General features: G+C 40.5%; 1 protein-coding gene across 4 annotated transcripts in view; it reads right to left on the bottom strand.

Moving 5' to 3' along the window:
- PDE1C (phosphodiesterase 1C) overlaps positions 1–15,743 on the bottom strand; it is a 661,967-nt gene that overhangs the window by 16,702 nt on the left and 629,522 nt on the right. For all 4 annotated transcript variants that reach the window (XM_025380634.1, XM_025380635.1, XM_025380638.1 and 1 more), the window contains exon 18: positions 8,930–8,998. In XM_025380634.1, coding sequence (XP_025236419.1) covers positions 8,930–8,998 — 69 coding nt within the window. The remainder of the gene's footprint in view (positions 1–8,929; positions 8,999–15,743) is intronic.

Raw genomic sequence — 15,743 nt, 5'->3', positions numbered from 1 at the left:
CAATTAAACTTCTTTTCTTTATAAATTACTCAGTCTCAGATAGTTCTTTATAGCAATGCAAGAACTGACTAATACACTTGGCTTAGTCAGCTTGGGCTGCTATAACAAAGTACTGTGACTGAGTGGGTTACAAACAACGGAAATTTATTTCTTGCAGTTCTAGAGGATGGAAGTCCAAGATTATGTTTCCAGCACAGTTGGCTTCTAGGGAGGGCCGTCTTCCTCTTCCAGGTTGCAGACTGCTGACTTCTTGTTGTGCCCTCATATGGTAAAAACAGAGCAAGCTAGCTCTCTGGGGTCTCTTTTATAAGGTCACTAATCCCATCATGACCTGATTACCTCCCAAAGCCTCCACCTCCAAACATCATCACATTATGTAGGGGTTCAGTCAGGATGTTGAGAAAAATTGTAAAATAAACCTTCTTGGAAGGCCAGAAGGTTTTAGCAAAAGCCACAGGATAGAGTTACGGCTGAAGGCAACCTAATCCTCTTTGAGCTATAGCAAGGGTAATTAACATAGGGATGTAGAGGAGTCTATCTAAATAGCTTGTTTACTCATGTGGTCCTAAGACTAACCTTTGCCATCAGCAGGTGCATGATTGCTCTCTACTTGGGGGGTTGGCAATGGTAATTACCTTCTAGTGGTGTTTACTTGAGACTTTTGTCATTTAATGTGTGCTGAATAAATGCCGAGAAGGCCAGTGAGTGTGGGCCGGGCTGCGGTTGTCACTGTTTACAGCATTCTCCTTGGGGTCTGTAAGCGACCCGGACTCTCAGCTGGACTGAGAAGCATAGTATCTGTGTCAGTGTATGTTATTCATCTGTTGTTGGGTCGGGGTCTGTGGGATGGGCCCCTGCAACACTGGGGATTGGATTTTAACATATGAATTTGGTAGGAACACAAATATTCAGTGAATAACAATGCTATTATGTTTCTATTATTCTACTGATGATCCTTTGTGTTAAAAAGTTACAAAATTACAAAGTTCTGACCAAAGACAAGATAGATCTTAGCACTCTTTAGGTCCATATTGAAATATCCCTCCTTCCGTCTATAGCTTCTCTTTCCTATTTTAACACAAAAATTAGATGTTATTTTATGGTGATTAGTCACTCAAATTTACCAACATGTTTTATTTACTGATGTGCTCACCACTAATTCCTGTGTCTCACACCTTCCTTGTGGGTTCACTTTTCTTCTTGTTGACATACTTCCCTTAACATGTTTTTTTTTTGTTTTGTTTTTGTTTTTTGTTTTTTTGTTTTTTTGGTTTTTTTGAGATGGAGTCTTGATCTGTGGCCCAGGCTGGAGTGTGGTGGTATAATCTCAGCTCACTGCAACCTCCGCCTCCCGTGTTCAAGCAATTCTCGTGCCTCAGCCTCCTGAGTAGCTGGGACTGCAGGCACATGCCACCACACCTGGCTAATTTTTGTATTTTTTTTTTTTTTTTAAAAAGATAATTAGCACAAGAATTTATTTGAGAAAAAGATATTCTGCTATGTGAAAATGTAAACAAAGATAGGAAAGGTTAATTAGCAATATTAAATTAAAAATGGAACAATTGTTTTAGTCATGTAGATACATTCATGATATATTACTATGTGAAACTGTAGCACAGTTTAATTTGTAATTCCATTCCATAGTAGCAGATCTTGTAAACATGTAAATGCTTTCTAATTGTGTTTATTAAAAAGTTGTATGTCATTATTGTAACTTCTTTTTTTTTTTTTTTTTTTTAATTTATTTATTATTATTATACTGTAAGTTGTAGGGTACATATGCATAACGTGCAGGTTTGTTACATATGTATACTTGTGCCTTGTTGGTGTGCTGCACCCATCAACTCGTCATTTACATCAGGTATAACTCCCAATGCAATCCCTCCCCCCGCCCCCCTCCCCATGATAGGCCCCGGTGTGTGATGTTCCCCTTCCCGAGTCCAAGTGATCTCATTGTTCAGTTCCCACCTATGAGTGAGAACATGCGGTGTTTGGTTTTCTGTTCTTGTGATAGTTTGCTAAGAATGATGGATTCCAGCTGCATCCATGTCCCTACAAAGGACACAAACTCATCCTTTTTTATGGCTGCATAGTATTCCATGGTGTATATATGCCACATTTTCTTAATCCAATCTGTCACTGATGGACATTTGGGTATTTTTAATAGAGATGGGGTTTTGTCACATTGGCCAGGCTAGTCTTGAACTCCTGACCTCAGGTGATCTGCCCACCTCAGCCTCCCAAAGTGCTGGGATTACAGGTGTGAGCCATCGTGCCTACCCTTAACACATTTTTTAATGAAAGTCTGTCTGTGAGTGGTAAATTATCATTGTATACCTGAAAATGTTTTAATGTGTCTTCACTCATAAGCAATAATTTAGCTATTTTAACTATTACATACTGCTCTATTTTCCCTCAGCATATGGAAGATATATTCTTCATTGTCTTCTGGCTTCTGCTGTTACCAATGCAAATTTTGCTGTCAGTTGATTACTTGCATCTTTCCTGCACATAATCAGCCTCTCATAGCATTTAAAGTTTTCTCACCCTTGATGTAGCTTTGGGCAATGTCATACAATGTCTTCAGGTATGAATTTGTTTTTGTTTAGTTATGGCACTGGAGATGCACTTTCCATCTAAGAATTTGAGTGTTTCTTTACTTCTGGGAAATTATTACCTCTTTGTTGAAATATTGCTTTCCCACCACTTTCTCCATACTCTACTAAAATTTCTGAGAGAAGTAGTTTACAGCAATTTGTCTATCTTCCATGCTTTTAAACTTTTTATTGAGATATAATTCATAAACCGTAAATTTTGTGCTTTTGAGGTGTACATTTCAAGGATTTTTACTGTATTCATAATGTTTCACAACTATCACTGTTTAATTCCAGAATATTTTCATCACCCCTAAAAAGAACCCCATATCCATGAGAAGTCACTCTCTGCTCTCTTCTCTCCCCAGCCCCTGACAACCAGTAGTCTACTTTCTGTCTCTATGGATTAGCCCATTCTGGGTATTTTGTGTAAATGGAATAATACAATATGTGACCTTTTGTGTCTGGCTTCTTTTACTTAGCAAAATGTTCTCTAGGTTCATCCACGTTGTAAAATGTGGCAGTACTTCATTTAAGTCACTCTATGATTAACTTTTTGAAAAACAGCCAAACTGTGTTCTAAAGTGGCTGCACCATTTTACATTCCCACCAGCAACATATGAGGGTGCTAATTTCACCACATCTTCACCATCACTTGTTATTTCAGTATTTTTAAAATATTATTATTATAGCATCCTAGTGCATGTGAAGTGGTGTATCACTGTGGTTTTGATGTGTATTCCTTAATGATTAATAATGTTGAACATCTTTTTCATATGTCTTTTGTATATCTTCTTTGGAGAAATGTTTGTTCAAATCCTTTGCCACTTTTTAACTGGGTTGTCTTTTTATTGTTGAGTTGTAAGAGTTCTTTACATATTCCGGATAGAAAATCCTCATCAGATATGTAATTCACAAATATTTTCTCTCTGTGAATTGCCTTTCCACTTTCTTGATAGTTTTTCCAAAGCACAAAAGTTTCTTATTTTAATGAAGTCCAATTACCTAATTTTTTCTTGGTTGTTTATATGTTGTTATATCTAAGAAACCACTGCCAAATCCAAGGTCATGAGGATTTACCTCTATGTTTTCTTTTAAGATTTTTTTTTTTTTTTTTTTTGTTTTGGAGATGGAGTTTTGCTCTGTCACCCAGGTTGGAGTGCAGTGGCATGATCTTGGCTCACTGCAACCTCCACCCCCTTTGTTTAAGTGTTTCTCCTGCCTCAGCATCCCAAGTAGTTGGGATTACATGCATCCACCACCATGCCTGGCTAATTTTTGTATTTTAGTAGAGACAGGGTTTCACTATGTAGGTCAAGCTGGTCTCGAACTCCTGACCTCAAATGATCCGCCTGCCTTGGCCTCCAAAAGTGCTGGGATTAGAGGCGTGAACCACCGCGCCCAGCTGTTTCCTTCTAAGAATTTTATGGTTCACAATCCTTCATTTTTTAATATGGTTCCCTCTCTATGCTATATTTGGTGTAAAGTCCTCAGGACTATCCTCCAACATTATCTTTTCCACGGTGTTCTACCTTGAATTTATACTATCAACTGATAGTTTTTTTCTTTTTTAAAATTGTAATGACTATATGTTTGCTTCCTTTTTTAAAATTTCAGATTTTGAATCACTTCTTTTACATGATCTCTGCTCTTCCTGGTTTCTGTACAATTTTTCTTTATTGTTTTTAGGATAATTTTTCCTCCATTTGGCTCTTTGAGTATCCTAATTACATTTTGAAGTGTTTAACAGCCTGCACCAAAAATTAACTCCTTCTGGAAGAAATTCATGTTCCAGTTGCCGATTTCTGCGGTACACTCTGCTACTGGCACCAATTCTTCCTCCTGTACCTGTGCCCCTTGCTTTCTAACCTGTACTGCTCCTCCCCCTGGCAAGCCACACTTCCCTGCTTCTTGACTTTGCCTTTGGCCAGACCATTTTTCACAGCAGCTGTGTCATTTTCTGTTCCTAGAAGCAATATACCAGGGTTCCCATTTCTCCACACCCTCACGAATACCTGCTGTTTTCTGTTTGTGTTTTATGGTAGCCATCCTAATGGGTGTGAAGTGGCATCTCCCTGTGGCTTTGATCTGCATTTCCCTAATGACTGGCATCTTTCTATGTGCTTATTGGCCCATTTGTAGATCTTCTCTGGAGAAATGTCTATTCCAGTCCCTTGGCCATTTTTTAATTGGGTTTTGCTTTTTTTGTTGTTGTTGCTGCTGCTGTTGAGCTGCCAGAGTTCTTTATATCTTTTCTATATCTGGATATTAACCCCTTATCAAATATATAATTTGAAAATATTTTCTCATATTCAGTTGCCTTTTCACTGTATTATGTATCTTTTGATGTACAAAAAGTTTTTAATTTTAATGAAGTCCGATTTATCTATTGCTTCTTTTGTTGCCTGTGACATTTTGGCTAATTTCAAGTAGAAGATATTTGGGTTTTGTGTTCTTTCTCTCTCTCTTGCCTGTCTAGAGTTTTGTAGTTACTTCCACCTCATCTCTTAAACTTCCACTACAGAGCCTTATAATGGCACTTTATGACTAATCCTCTATAATCATATTGGGATATTGCAGATCCAATTCCAAAGCTAGCTCAGTCTGGCAGAAAAGCTGTCCCAATATCCATCCATCTCTCTAGGCCAACAGCTTCCTGTTAATATTATTAAGCTGTAGCTTGGAAGAAACAGGTTGGCAGCAATTGTTTCAGCCTGTCCACCCCATGCCCTGTATTCAGGTTATAGCCCAGGCTCTGATTACCAGTGTCCTCTGGAGCACTTATAGTCCCTTTTGCTCCACAGGATTCAAGCTCCTTCCTACCACTCCTTACTCAGGACATGGATCACAGCTGTCCCAGGGCTTCTGTAGTTTTCTTTTTTTTCTGGTTCCCAGAGTTGTTTGTCTCTGGCACTAGCTTTTAAAAATACATTTTTTGTTATAATTTTACCTACCTTTTCGTGTGTTTGAGCAGAAGAGTGTTTGTCAAAAAATGAACTTACTCGACCATCTTGACTGGAATTAAAAGCAAATGTTTTCATCTCCTAATGACTGAATTTGATCAGCCTACAGCAGATTGATTTGACTGCACTGAATCTAGTCATGTAGGTGGTGTTGTGGAAATATAAAACACTAAAATTCCAACTAAATCCATTCACTGGCTATAAAATCAAAGGTTTTTAAAAGTTTCTATTGGTGGTCATTCAGAAGAATCATCTCTTCTACAGCTGTGAGATGGTAAGATGGAGCTGTGAGCAGGAGTCAGCATGCATGGGGAGGGGACCCCATGGCACACAAGCCAGAGGGAGGCATCTGTGATGCTCCTGAGGCAAGAAGGGAAGCAGAGAGCTGGGTATTGCAATGAGGTGGTGAGCACATCTGCTAGTGAAAGCATGATTCCAGCTCCTTCCCTACACCCCTCAGGATGTGGAGCACAGCTGCCCTGCAGCTTCTGTCCTACGGTGTCAATCTGCACACTGTGTAGTAGCAGTTACACAGGTTAATTATGTCTGGTGTTTTGAGAACTACCCACTTCCACCTCTGACCATCCCTCAAGTCCTGTAGGGCAGAGGAGTGTGTTTTACCACCCTGTAGGCTTTGGAGATGCTCAGAACTCAGAGCCTAAGACACTCCTTTTGGGACCATTTTGGATGGCTAAAGACAAGGTAGCTGTGATTCTGAGTCAGAGGCCTTGGGAACCCAGTGGCCATCCCTGAGTCCCCAGCAGAGCAAGTGGGTCCCAGGACAGCTCTGCATATTCTTGGAGGTGACAAGGATGCCCTCAGAAGTCCCACCTGACCTAGCAAGGCTATGACCTTGTCAGGAGCAAACACCATCACTTCACACTGGATTTGCTTGGTTTAAAGCTGAGTTCCAGCTGGACGCGGTGGCTCACGCCTGTAATCTCAGCACTTTGGGAGGCCAAGGTGTGCAGATCACGAGGTCAGGAGATCGAGACCATCCTGGCTAACACGGTGAAACCCCGTCTCTACCGAAAATACCAAAAATTACCCAGGCGTGGTGGTGGGTGCCTGTAGTCCCAGCTACTTGGGAGGCTGAGGCAGGAGAATGGCTTGAACCCAGGAGGCGGAGCTTGCAGTGAGCCGAGATCACGCCACTGCACTCCAGCCTGGGCAACAGAGCGAGACTCCATCTCAAAAAAAAAAAAAAAAAAAAAAAACAAAGCTGATTTCCTCCTGATGCTCTGTAGTCCCAAGAGCATAATAACCTCAAGCAGAGACAAGATGTGAGGGGCTTCCAGAGACTACAGAGCAACGTCTCCTCACTACTAAAAGCAAGTTAGTAGAGTTGAGCAAACCCAAACTTTAAGATGAGCCTTTTTTATGAGGATGATTCCCTTCTGTGTAGTCATAAACTAAATGGGAGGCTGCTCACTCATGCACCATGTACCCAGTTTAGAAACATTAATGTACACCCAATAAGTGCCTGCCACCTTGGCAGCACTGGCGGCAGAAAGGAATAACACAGTCCTCATCATGGAAAAAGCCACCTATCAATAGACAACAGGATTTATAAGCAAACCATTGTAGTGCACTGTTAATTCCACCTAGATGATTTTGACAGGACTGCAAAGAGAAATTAATAAAGGGAAGATGAGAATAAGGAGAATCCGGGGCGGTCACAGAGGTAAGAAAAGTTCAAGGGTTATTCAGCGGATGCAGAGTCCACTTGTTTGACTTGGGTGAGGGAGCTACAGAAATTGAAGTTAAAAAAGCAGGCAGACATAAGTCATATTTCATTTAAAATGCCACTAACTGTAAAATGAACTATTTTTTCATGTACAACCAAGAAAAAAAAATGCTGGTAATTGAATTATCACACACCATTGACTGCAAAACATCCCAATCTAAAATGGGTTAAGATGCAAGGCAATGTGCCTCTCAGAATGGATGAAATGTGGTAATTCCCCAAATAAGAAATGTAGAGGTGAATTGACACTAAAAAAAAAAAGTATTTTTAAATAGAAAGATAAATTCAAACCAAACGTCGATATCATTTTTTCTTATCAAATCAGTAAGGTATTGAAAATAATGTTTAGCATTAGCAAGGGGATCATGAAATGGACAAACTCATGCTGAAACCATACATTAATACCATCTTTCTGAAAATCACTTTGGTAATAATGTGTCAGGAACCTAAATATGTATGTATTCTTTGAGCCGGTAACCTTACCTAGAGGAACCTATGGTAAATCCATACTTACAGACTCAGAAGATTTATGTACAAGAATGTAAGGTCACTTATAAAATGCATGTTATATAAATGCTAAATTATCAATAGATGTATAAATAAACTGTGGCATAGTCATAGAAATGTTAGTCAATTACTGAAATACTTGTTAAAGTACTTAATAACATGAGGAAAATCTCATAATGTAGTGGTAAGCTTTAAAAGGAAGGAAACAAAACTCTACATAAAGTATTACTCTAATTCAAATCTAGAGAAAAAGTATTTAATAAAGACTGGAGGGAGAGGTAATCTTGGTTAACTCTGAGTGGTAGCATTATTGGAGACATTTTTCCTTCTTAAATTTATTATTTTTAAAATTTTCTTCATTGATGGTATTTATCTTTTATAACCTTTCCTTACCCCAAACAGATGTGCTTTTCCAAATTCTGCTTGTTAAAATTAAATAAAAATTAAATTGTAGTTGAGAATGTAAGCACATGCATGGAGATAGAATGATCAATAGGTGCCCCTTACATTAAACAATACTCATACTCGATCCTCATGAATACTTATGATTTGCCAGTACATGTTAGATTGGGTCAAACAGAGGTCATACATGCCTTCCATATTTCTCAATGGTAGAGATTATTGTGAGCACTCTGTCAATACTAGGCTAAATTTACAAGCATTGTTTCTAATTCTTTTGTTTTCCCAGACAGATGAGAAAACAGAAGTTCCAAGAAGCTGAAGAAGCACGTGTGAGGGAGCACACAATTTGAACACAGCAAAGCCGAGATTTAAATCTGGGTCTCAATCTCACCACAGGCTCACACTACTTCCTTTGCACTATCTGCCTCTAAAAGGCAGATCCTTCCATAACATGTCCAGATGAACATCAAAGAGGACCAAAATTCTATTTTTTCCATAGGCGAGTGGGGGAGATTGTGAACCAACTATAGAAATATTTATGCCCATTCCTAGAGGGACCTCACAAATTTGGGTGACAGAGACAAAGCTCTCTGATAATGTGAGTAGACTGGATAACTATGGGGCCAGGTTCTCAGTTTATCAACTCAATTCCCGAGAAACTAGTCCTTTCCGTTGTCTGTGGTCACTAAGATAATGGTGCAATGCTGTTTACCCACCTGGCAATGTAAGGCGACTCGTGGAGCTGGTGCTTGGGGCTGGTGAGCTGTGAGAACGCCGTTTTATGCCTGTGAAGAGGAAAAAGAGGATAAGGAAAAGTAGGATCGTGGAAAGACCTGTTGGACAAGTAAATGGTCATCTGAAATGTTATCAAATTGGGGTCTGAAAACGTTTAGAAGCAGGTTAGGTGAGGTTGCAGGGTGGTGCATATTCCGTGGTCCAGAAAAGCTGGGAGCATCACCTTTGCCTTTGTGTGTGTGTGACAGTACTCAATTCCTCTGGCTGGAAGGTTGATATGCTGGAACCAATGTGCCGCTGAGCAATGCTACATTTTAGGATCACAGAGGAAGCTTTCTAAATACGCAGTTGCCTGGGCATCACCCCCACAGTACAAGGGTGGAGGCCCAGCTCTGATGTTTTTAAAGCCCCTCATTTTAATGTGCATCCAGGATGGAGGACTATCTGAAGAAGGGGAAGTTCTGATTTAGAATGAGGGAATCAGGGATTTTGTCCCTGCTTTGTCCTTATAGGCTTTACTCGCTATTGGAGCTCAAGCAATGAACTGGATCTCTCTGAAGCTCAGGTCTTCATCTACAAAATGAGGAGAATAACAACAATTGCGTCGAAGTGTTCCAGTGAGGATTAAAGGAAACAAAGTGTGTCCAGTGCTCAGGAACAATGGGAGACTCCACAAATGCTAGGTTAGTGGGGTTTCTGAGTTTTCCGGCAACTGGCAACAGAATTCCTATGAGGAAGGGGATTATCTTTGTTCTAATAAACCCTTTAGTGGGTCACGAGGCAATGAAAAGTCAAACCCCAGGATGGGATCAATAAGGAGAGAGCAGAACAAAGGGACAAAGGGAGAACTGAGTGGTTCTGCCAAAATTTTTACTTTTTTATATATATGTATGTGAATGTGTACATATATACACACGCATATATTTACATATAAATATAAACACCAAGACACATATATGCACACATATCTTACATATAAATGTGAATATTTATTCATTCATTCATTCATTTATTTTGTCATCCAGAGTGGGAAGAAAGAGGCCTGGAAGCCAGATTCTAGCAACATGGCAGATGCCTGCAGTCTGAGCTGGCAGAAATGCAAAGAGAATTCCTCAGCAGAGGATATCCATGAGTCAGTGTTAGGTTACTTCTGTTAGGAGTCCCCACAAACTTCCCAAACTTTTAGTTACGTCTACTTTATATGCAGAGGCCTGGTGTAAGTGGAAGCTGTGCTGATGGAGAAGATGCTGTGTGTCAATACAGTCACCGGTAAAGATAACTAGATAATCTGAAGACTGGGCAGTGTCAGAGGAAGCAGAGACTTGGGGTTGGAGGTAAGTGGGAGAGCGGTAAGCTTTCCCTACCCCAGAATCCCTGGGGAAGAGCGGAGACACGCACTTTGGATGATGTTTGAGATCATTCCATTTTATTTTATTTTATTTTATTTTATTTTATTTTATTTATTTTTAATTTATATTTTTGAGACGGAGTCTTGCTCTGTTGCCCAGGCTGGAGTGCAGTGATGTGATCTTGGCTCACTGCAAGCTCCACCTCCCAGGTTCAAGCAATTCCCCTGCCTCAGCCTCCTGAGTAGCTGGGACTACAGGCATGCACCACCATGCCTGGCTAATTTTTGTGATTTTAGTAGAGACGGGGTTTCACCATGTTGGCCAGGCTGGTCTCAAACTCCTGACCAGGTGATCCACACACTTCGGCCTCTTAAAGTGCTGGGATTACAGACATGAGCCACTGCATCCAGCCCCATTTTAATCTTAAACAACAGGGTGTCAATCCTGACATTCTGTGACAAACACCCTCCAGACAATAACACATGTTACTGTTAATCATTATTATTGTTTATTTCTTTTCTGGCAGCAGTAGTAGTAAAAATAGAAAACATAAAATTAATCCAAACAGCTCAGACCTACAAAAACTGTGAATTTGTATGAGGTGAAGGGCACTGTATCTGGCGGGACTTTATTTCTCCATTTTCCAGGTCTCACAGATGCCCTGAAGGTCAGAGTNTGGCGGGACTTTATTTCTCCATTTTCCAGGTCTCACAGATGCCCTGAAGGTCAGAGTTGGTGGAGAACATAGAGGGCCCGACCCTGGCTGTAGCTGTGCTTCAGTTCTTGAACCTCAGTTGAGTAACTCAGTTACTCCTGAGGTGATTTTTATAAATATGACTTCCAAGGTCCTTGATTGGACCCTGAAGCAGAATCTCCAGGGAATGGAGCCAGAAATTTGAATTTTAACAATTTCACCAGGTGAGTCCAATGATGATCTTGTAATCTGGCACTTCCCTGGTCTAATGAAGTGTCTTGGAGACTCTGGGGTGGAAGATTCGCACAAAGTGATACTCTGTGTCAAAGCCAGTGCTGCCACACTGCACAACCCCAGCGGATGCTGGTTGCATTGTATCCTACACAAAGAATGGTGGACCCTGGGTGTGCAACAAATAGGCCCTGTTAGGAGGCACTACCAGAGGGCACATCTGTGTCTTTCACCTTGTGATCCAGAGCCGTTCCTTCTCTGCCTGAAATGCCTCTGTGTCCCACAAGATTTTTTTACTTGTCTCATTGGACCTTTGGGATAGGTTTTCTCAGCAGTGACACTGTGACATTTGAGCTGTACAGTTCTTTGTGGTGGGGGCTGTCCTGTGCACTGGAAGATGTTTAGCAGTGTCCCTGGCCTCTACCCATGAGATGTCAGTAGCCCCTCCCTAGTCATGACGATCATAAACGTCCTCCAGATGGTGACAAATATCCTCTAGAGGCAAATCCCCCCACATTGAGAATCGCTATTTTAGGTTGGAGACGGGGCTTCAAGTTTTTATTTACAGATGTGGTTCCCAATTTGGCTGCTTGGTCATTGCTAATAGTCACTCCCACACATTAAGCAGTTACTGTGGCCCTGGCGCCATATTAGGTAGGCACCGTGAAATATAGATTTGTTGTTGTTTCTGATGCTAACATTCTGACAACAGAATTATCCTATTTTACAGGATTTTGAGACTATTTTTGTCTCCAAATATTTTAAGTAACTTGCCTAATGTTACTGAATGTTGGGGGAGGAGGGAAAAACTTAAGTCAAGATCATTCAAAGTTCAAACTTAAGGAAATGTTTCCCCTGACACTTGCTGCTTCTTAACCAACCCATTATCTGGGTTTCCTTCAAGCACAGTCTCCCAAAGTCATCTAAGAGGAAGAAAAGCCTGGGACGATTATTTTAACAAAAAGAAAAAACAAAGCCAGATTCCCAGGCCTCACTAAGCTCTCGGAGTCAGCATTTCTGGAGGTGAGGCTTAGGGACCTGAGTATTTCACAAGTGGCTCAGGTGATTCCCATCGCCAATCAGGCTTGGAACACCTTGTGTGGTAGAAATTTCCTTCTTTTTGTCTAACTAACAAAAAGTGTGGCATTCTGCTTTCTGTGGACACTCTTGTGAAGTTGAGAGAACAAATTTAATGTTGCCTACATGAGTACCTGAAAAACTACAAAGCGCTCACTGACCACAAACTTTCAATGTTGCTACCTGTAGAAACATCTACTATTGCCAGGTTATTTCATAGAAATGCTTGGTGAAATAAAAAAAAAAAAAAACTGACTATAATTTTCCAAAAGCCTGCAGGTTGATAGCTTTTCATAGAGGTAGTTTTTCATCCCCTTAGTATCTTCTTTGCAAACACTGAGTAGGGGAGTTCTGGGAACCTTGAGTCAGTGAAAAAGCAGAACTGCAAGCCCTTCTGGAAATGCTGTTATTTTCTCTGTTTGCTTGGTGAGATGCCCAATATATCAGGAAAGGGATGAAGCCATCCCACCTCTCATAATCATGAGTCATAAACAGGTAGCAGGCGGGGATGCATAAAATAAAACTGGTTTTGATTTTGCCATGGGCCATTGGGGGTGGTTAGGTTCTGAGTCAGCCTCCCACTGGCTTCCAGTTCACTGAGGTTGTGTTCTTGAAATCACTTTCCATACGGAAGCTACCAAATTACCTATCACTTTACTCCACTCATGGGAGTAATACCCAATATATCTAAGTTTCATTTTCTAAAGTCCTTTGCCCTTCACCCTTCCCTTGCTCCCTCCCATGTCCAGGAAGAACATCAGAAACCAGGTGGGAACAGCCAGTCCCGATCCAGCTTCTAAACTGTACTGTACGATGCACACAGAAGGCTTCAGACCACCCATCACATGGAACTGGTTCTTGGATTCATTGTAGAAATCTACTCTGTCAGTGGTTTTCAGTCCTGGCTACATGTTAGAATCATCTGGGGAGTTCTTAAACAATATGCTGACACCTGGCCCTTCACCCCAAGATGCTGTTTAGTTGGTCTGGGTGGGACCTGGGCATGAGGACTTTTTAACGTTCCCAGGTGAGCCTGATCTGCAGCCATGAGATGCACCGCCTTCATGAATACCTAGAGAAGATGTTTCTTTCAGTTGTCAGGAGGGAAGCCTTCTTTCTTCTGAAACAACTGGTGTGCTCATCCTCACGGATGTGAATCTTGTAAATGGCTTCTTTCCATTTCAACTTACGATTCCAGAAAGCTTAGACCCAGTTTATGACATAATGCTAGGAATCAGGGGAGGTGGATTTAGACTGCACATCTGCATATTAACATTTGCCCTGGTTTGCTCTATCTATGCTAGCTCTACTTTATGACTCTGGTTTTATTCTTCTTTCTTAATCATTAAAAAAGCAATGTATTAAATTCATATGAGTTTAGAATTCTCAAATATTTTATAAATGAGGTAAAATAAAAACAAATGAACAAACAACTATGTCAATGCTGCTATTGCTAAATTTCATTTTCCTCATCTATAAAATTGAGAAAACATCAATGTCAGGACAATAATTGTGAGTATCAAGTAAGAGTACACATATGACAGTGCTTAGCAAACAGTGTCATACAGTATAGTGTTTATTTGTTTTAGAAAGTCGTGTGTGAATGTGCATGTGCGCATGCGTGTGTGTGTACATGTGTGCGTGTGTGTGTCTAAGTAGGTAATCTGTCATCTTTGGGAAATAAACACTTCAAGGTCAGGAATTACATTGCCCTTGACTCACAGCATGTGGCTATTTAAGGAGTAAACAACCCAATCCGTCAGCTCGGGGCAGAAATGTCACCACTGCAGCTCGTGTGACTTGAGGTATCCTTTGACAAACGAATAGCTTTCAGATATTTCAAATTAATGTCCTTGTTTGGTTCAACTAAAGGGCAATGAATCCAATTCATCAAGAGTCTGGAGAAGAGGACAGTGATAGAAGTGACAACTAAGGCTGCCCACCTCAGGGTGACTGCACACCTAAGACTCGGGACTTCACAAAGTTAGTGCTGAAGCACAGTGATTTGCAGCTTAACCTCAAACAAATAATTTCCCTTCTGCAAAATGGGGTTAGCCTGGCCAAGCCTATGCCTGCTGGGGAAAGGGTGATTTAAGAGCCCTTGAGACCAAACATCATCATTATTAATGGTCTGGCAATAGCAATGTTATTATAGTACAACCAGATCCCACAGGGCAGAGGAGGATGCTGAAAAGCTGAGGTATGAACGTTTCTGTCAACTTATTGGCCATTTTCAATCTCTCTGTTTTCACATATTGTAAATGACTGCCTTTCTGATACCCACAGACCTCTGATCATTGTTGCTGAGTGTATCTGCCAACATCTTCTTTGTGTTCCATTTGGGCTGGGGCGGAGGGCAACAAGCCATTGCCTGAAGCCTCAGAACAAATCATCACTTTTGCCCTTTACAGCTTTGAAGAGAGACCATCAATAAAAGTCCAAGTTTTGCTTCAGGCTATGGGATCACTGAAAGAGTCTGGAGGTCTTCAACACCTCCCCCCCACCACACCACACACACACCACCCTAAGAGTTATCAGCCAAGAGTATATAAATTAGAGCTGCATACTCAGAGTATTTTTTTTTTTTCCTCCACAATACAACCACCATCAATACTAGGTTTAGTTTTGTGTAATTTGAATATGCCTGTTCATCACAAAGAACAATGATTAAAAACAAGAGCTATTCAGAGATACAACACCACAAGCTATTTAAATGTGTCTTTCAAAGTATTTGAATATGCTTTGAACTTGAATTGGGCATATGAATGAGGAGTTAAAAAAAAATGTTCACAACCTGTGACCCAGATTTCTAGATATCTAGAAATCTGTCCAATGGAGATATTCAGAAATGTGACAAAGCCTTATGCACAAAGAGCTCCATTGCTGCTATTTACAACTGCAAAAAATAAAATAAAAGCATATAACTTAATTGCCCAACAGCAGAGGGGTGGTTAAGTAAATTGCACTAGAGCCACAGAATAAAATATTATGCTGCTATTGAAATTATATTGATGGAGAGGTTAAAAAAACACAAGAAAATGCTTACAATCCAATGTTGTGTGAACAAACCATAATTCAAAATTAACTATACTATACGGCCTTAACTGTGTAAAAATGCACAGCAAAAGATCATCAGAAAATAAAGTATCTACAATGATTAATTGTCGGATGGGATATCACAAGTGATTTTAAGTTTCCTATTATACTGTCTACACTTTCCAAATTGAGTAAATTCTATTTTTACTTTAAGGAAAAAACATTAAAAATATGTTTCGGTGAATGGCAAGCATGGCTGCTTTGGAGGAACATCACACTCCCCTTCATCAGAGCAATACTACCAAGCAAAAATGATACACCAGGAGGCCCTGAAGAAGGGGTGGTATTTGTGTAATATGCAGTATCAACACTAGAGGGCTCTCTATCTGGGGCCGGTTTGAAGGCATC

This window comes from Theropithecus gelada, chromosome 3 (genome assembly GCF_003255815.1).
Source record: "Theropithecus gelada isolate Dixy chromosome 3, Tgel_1.0, whole genome shotgun sequence".
Taxonomy (NCBI): Eukaryota; Metazoa; Chordata; class Mammalia; order Primates; family Cercopithecidae; genus Theropithecus; species Theropithecus gelada.
This window is presented reverse-complemented; position numbering and strand designations above follow the sequence as displayed.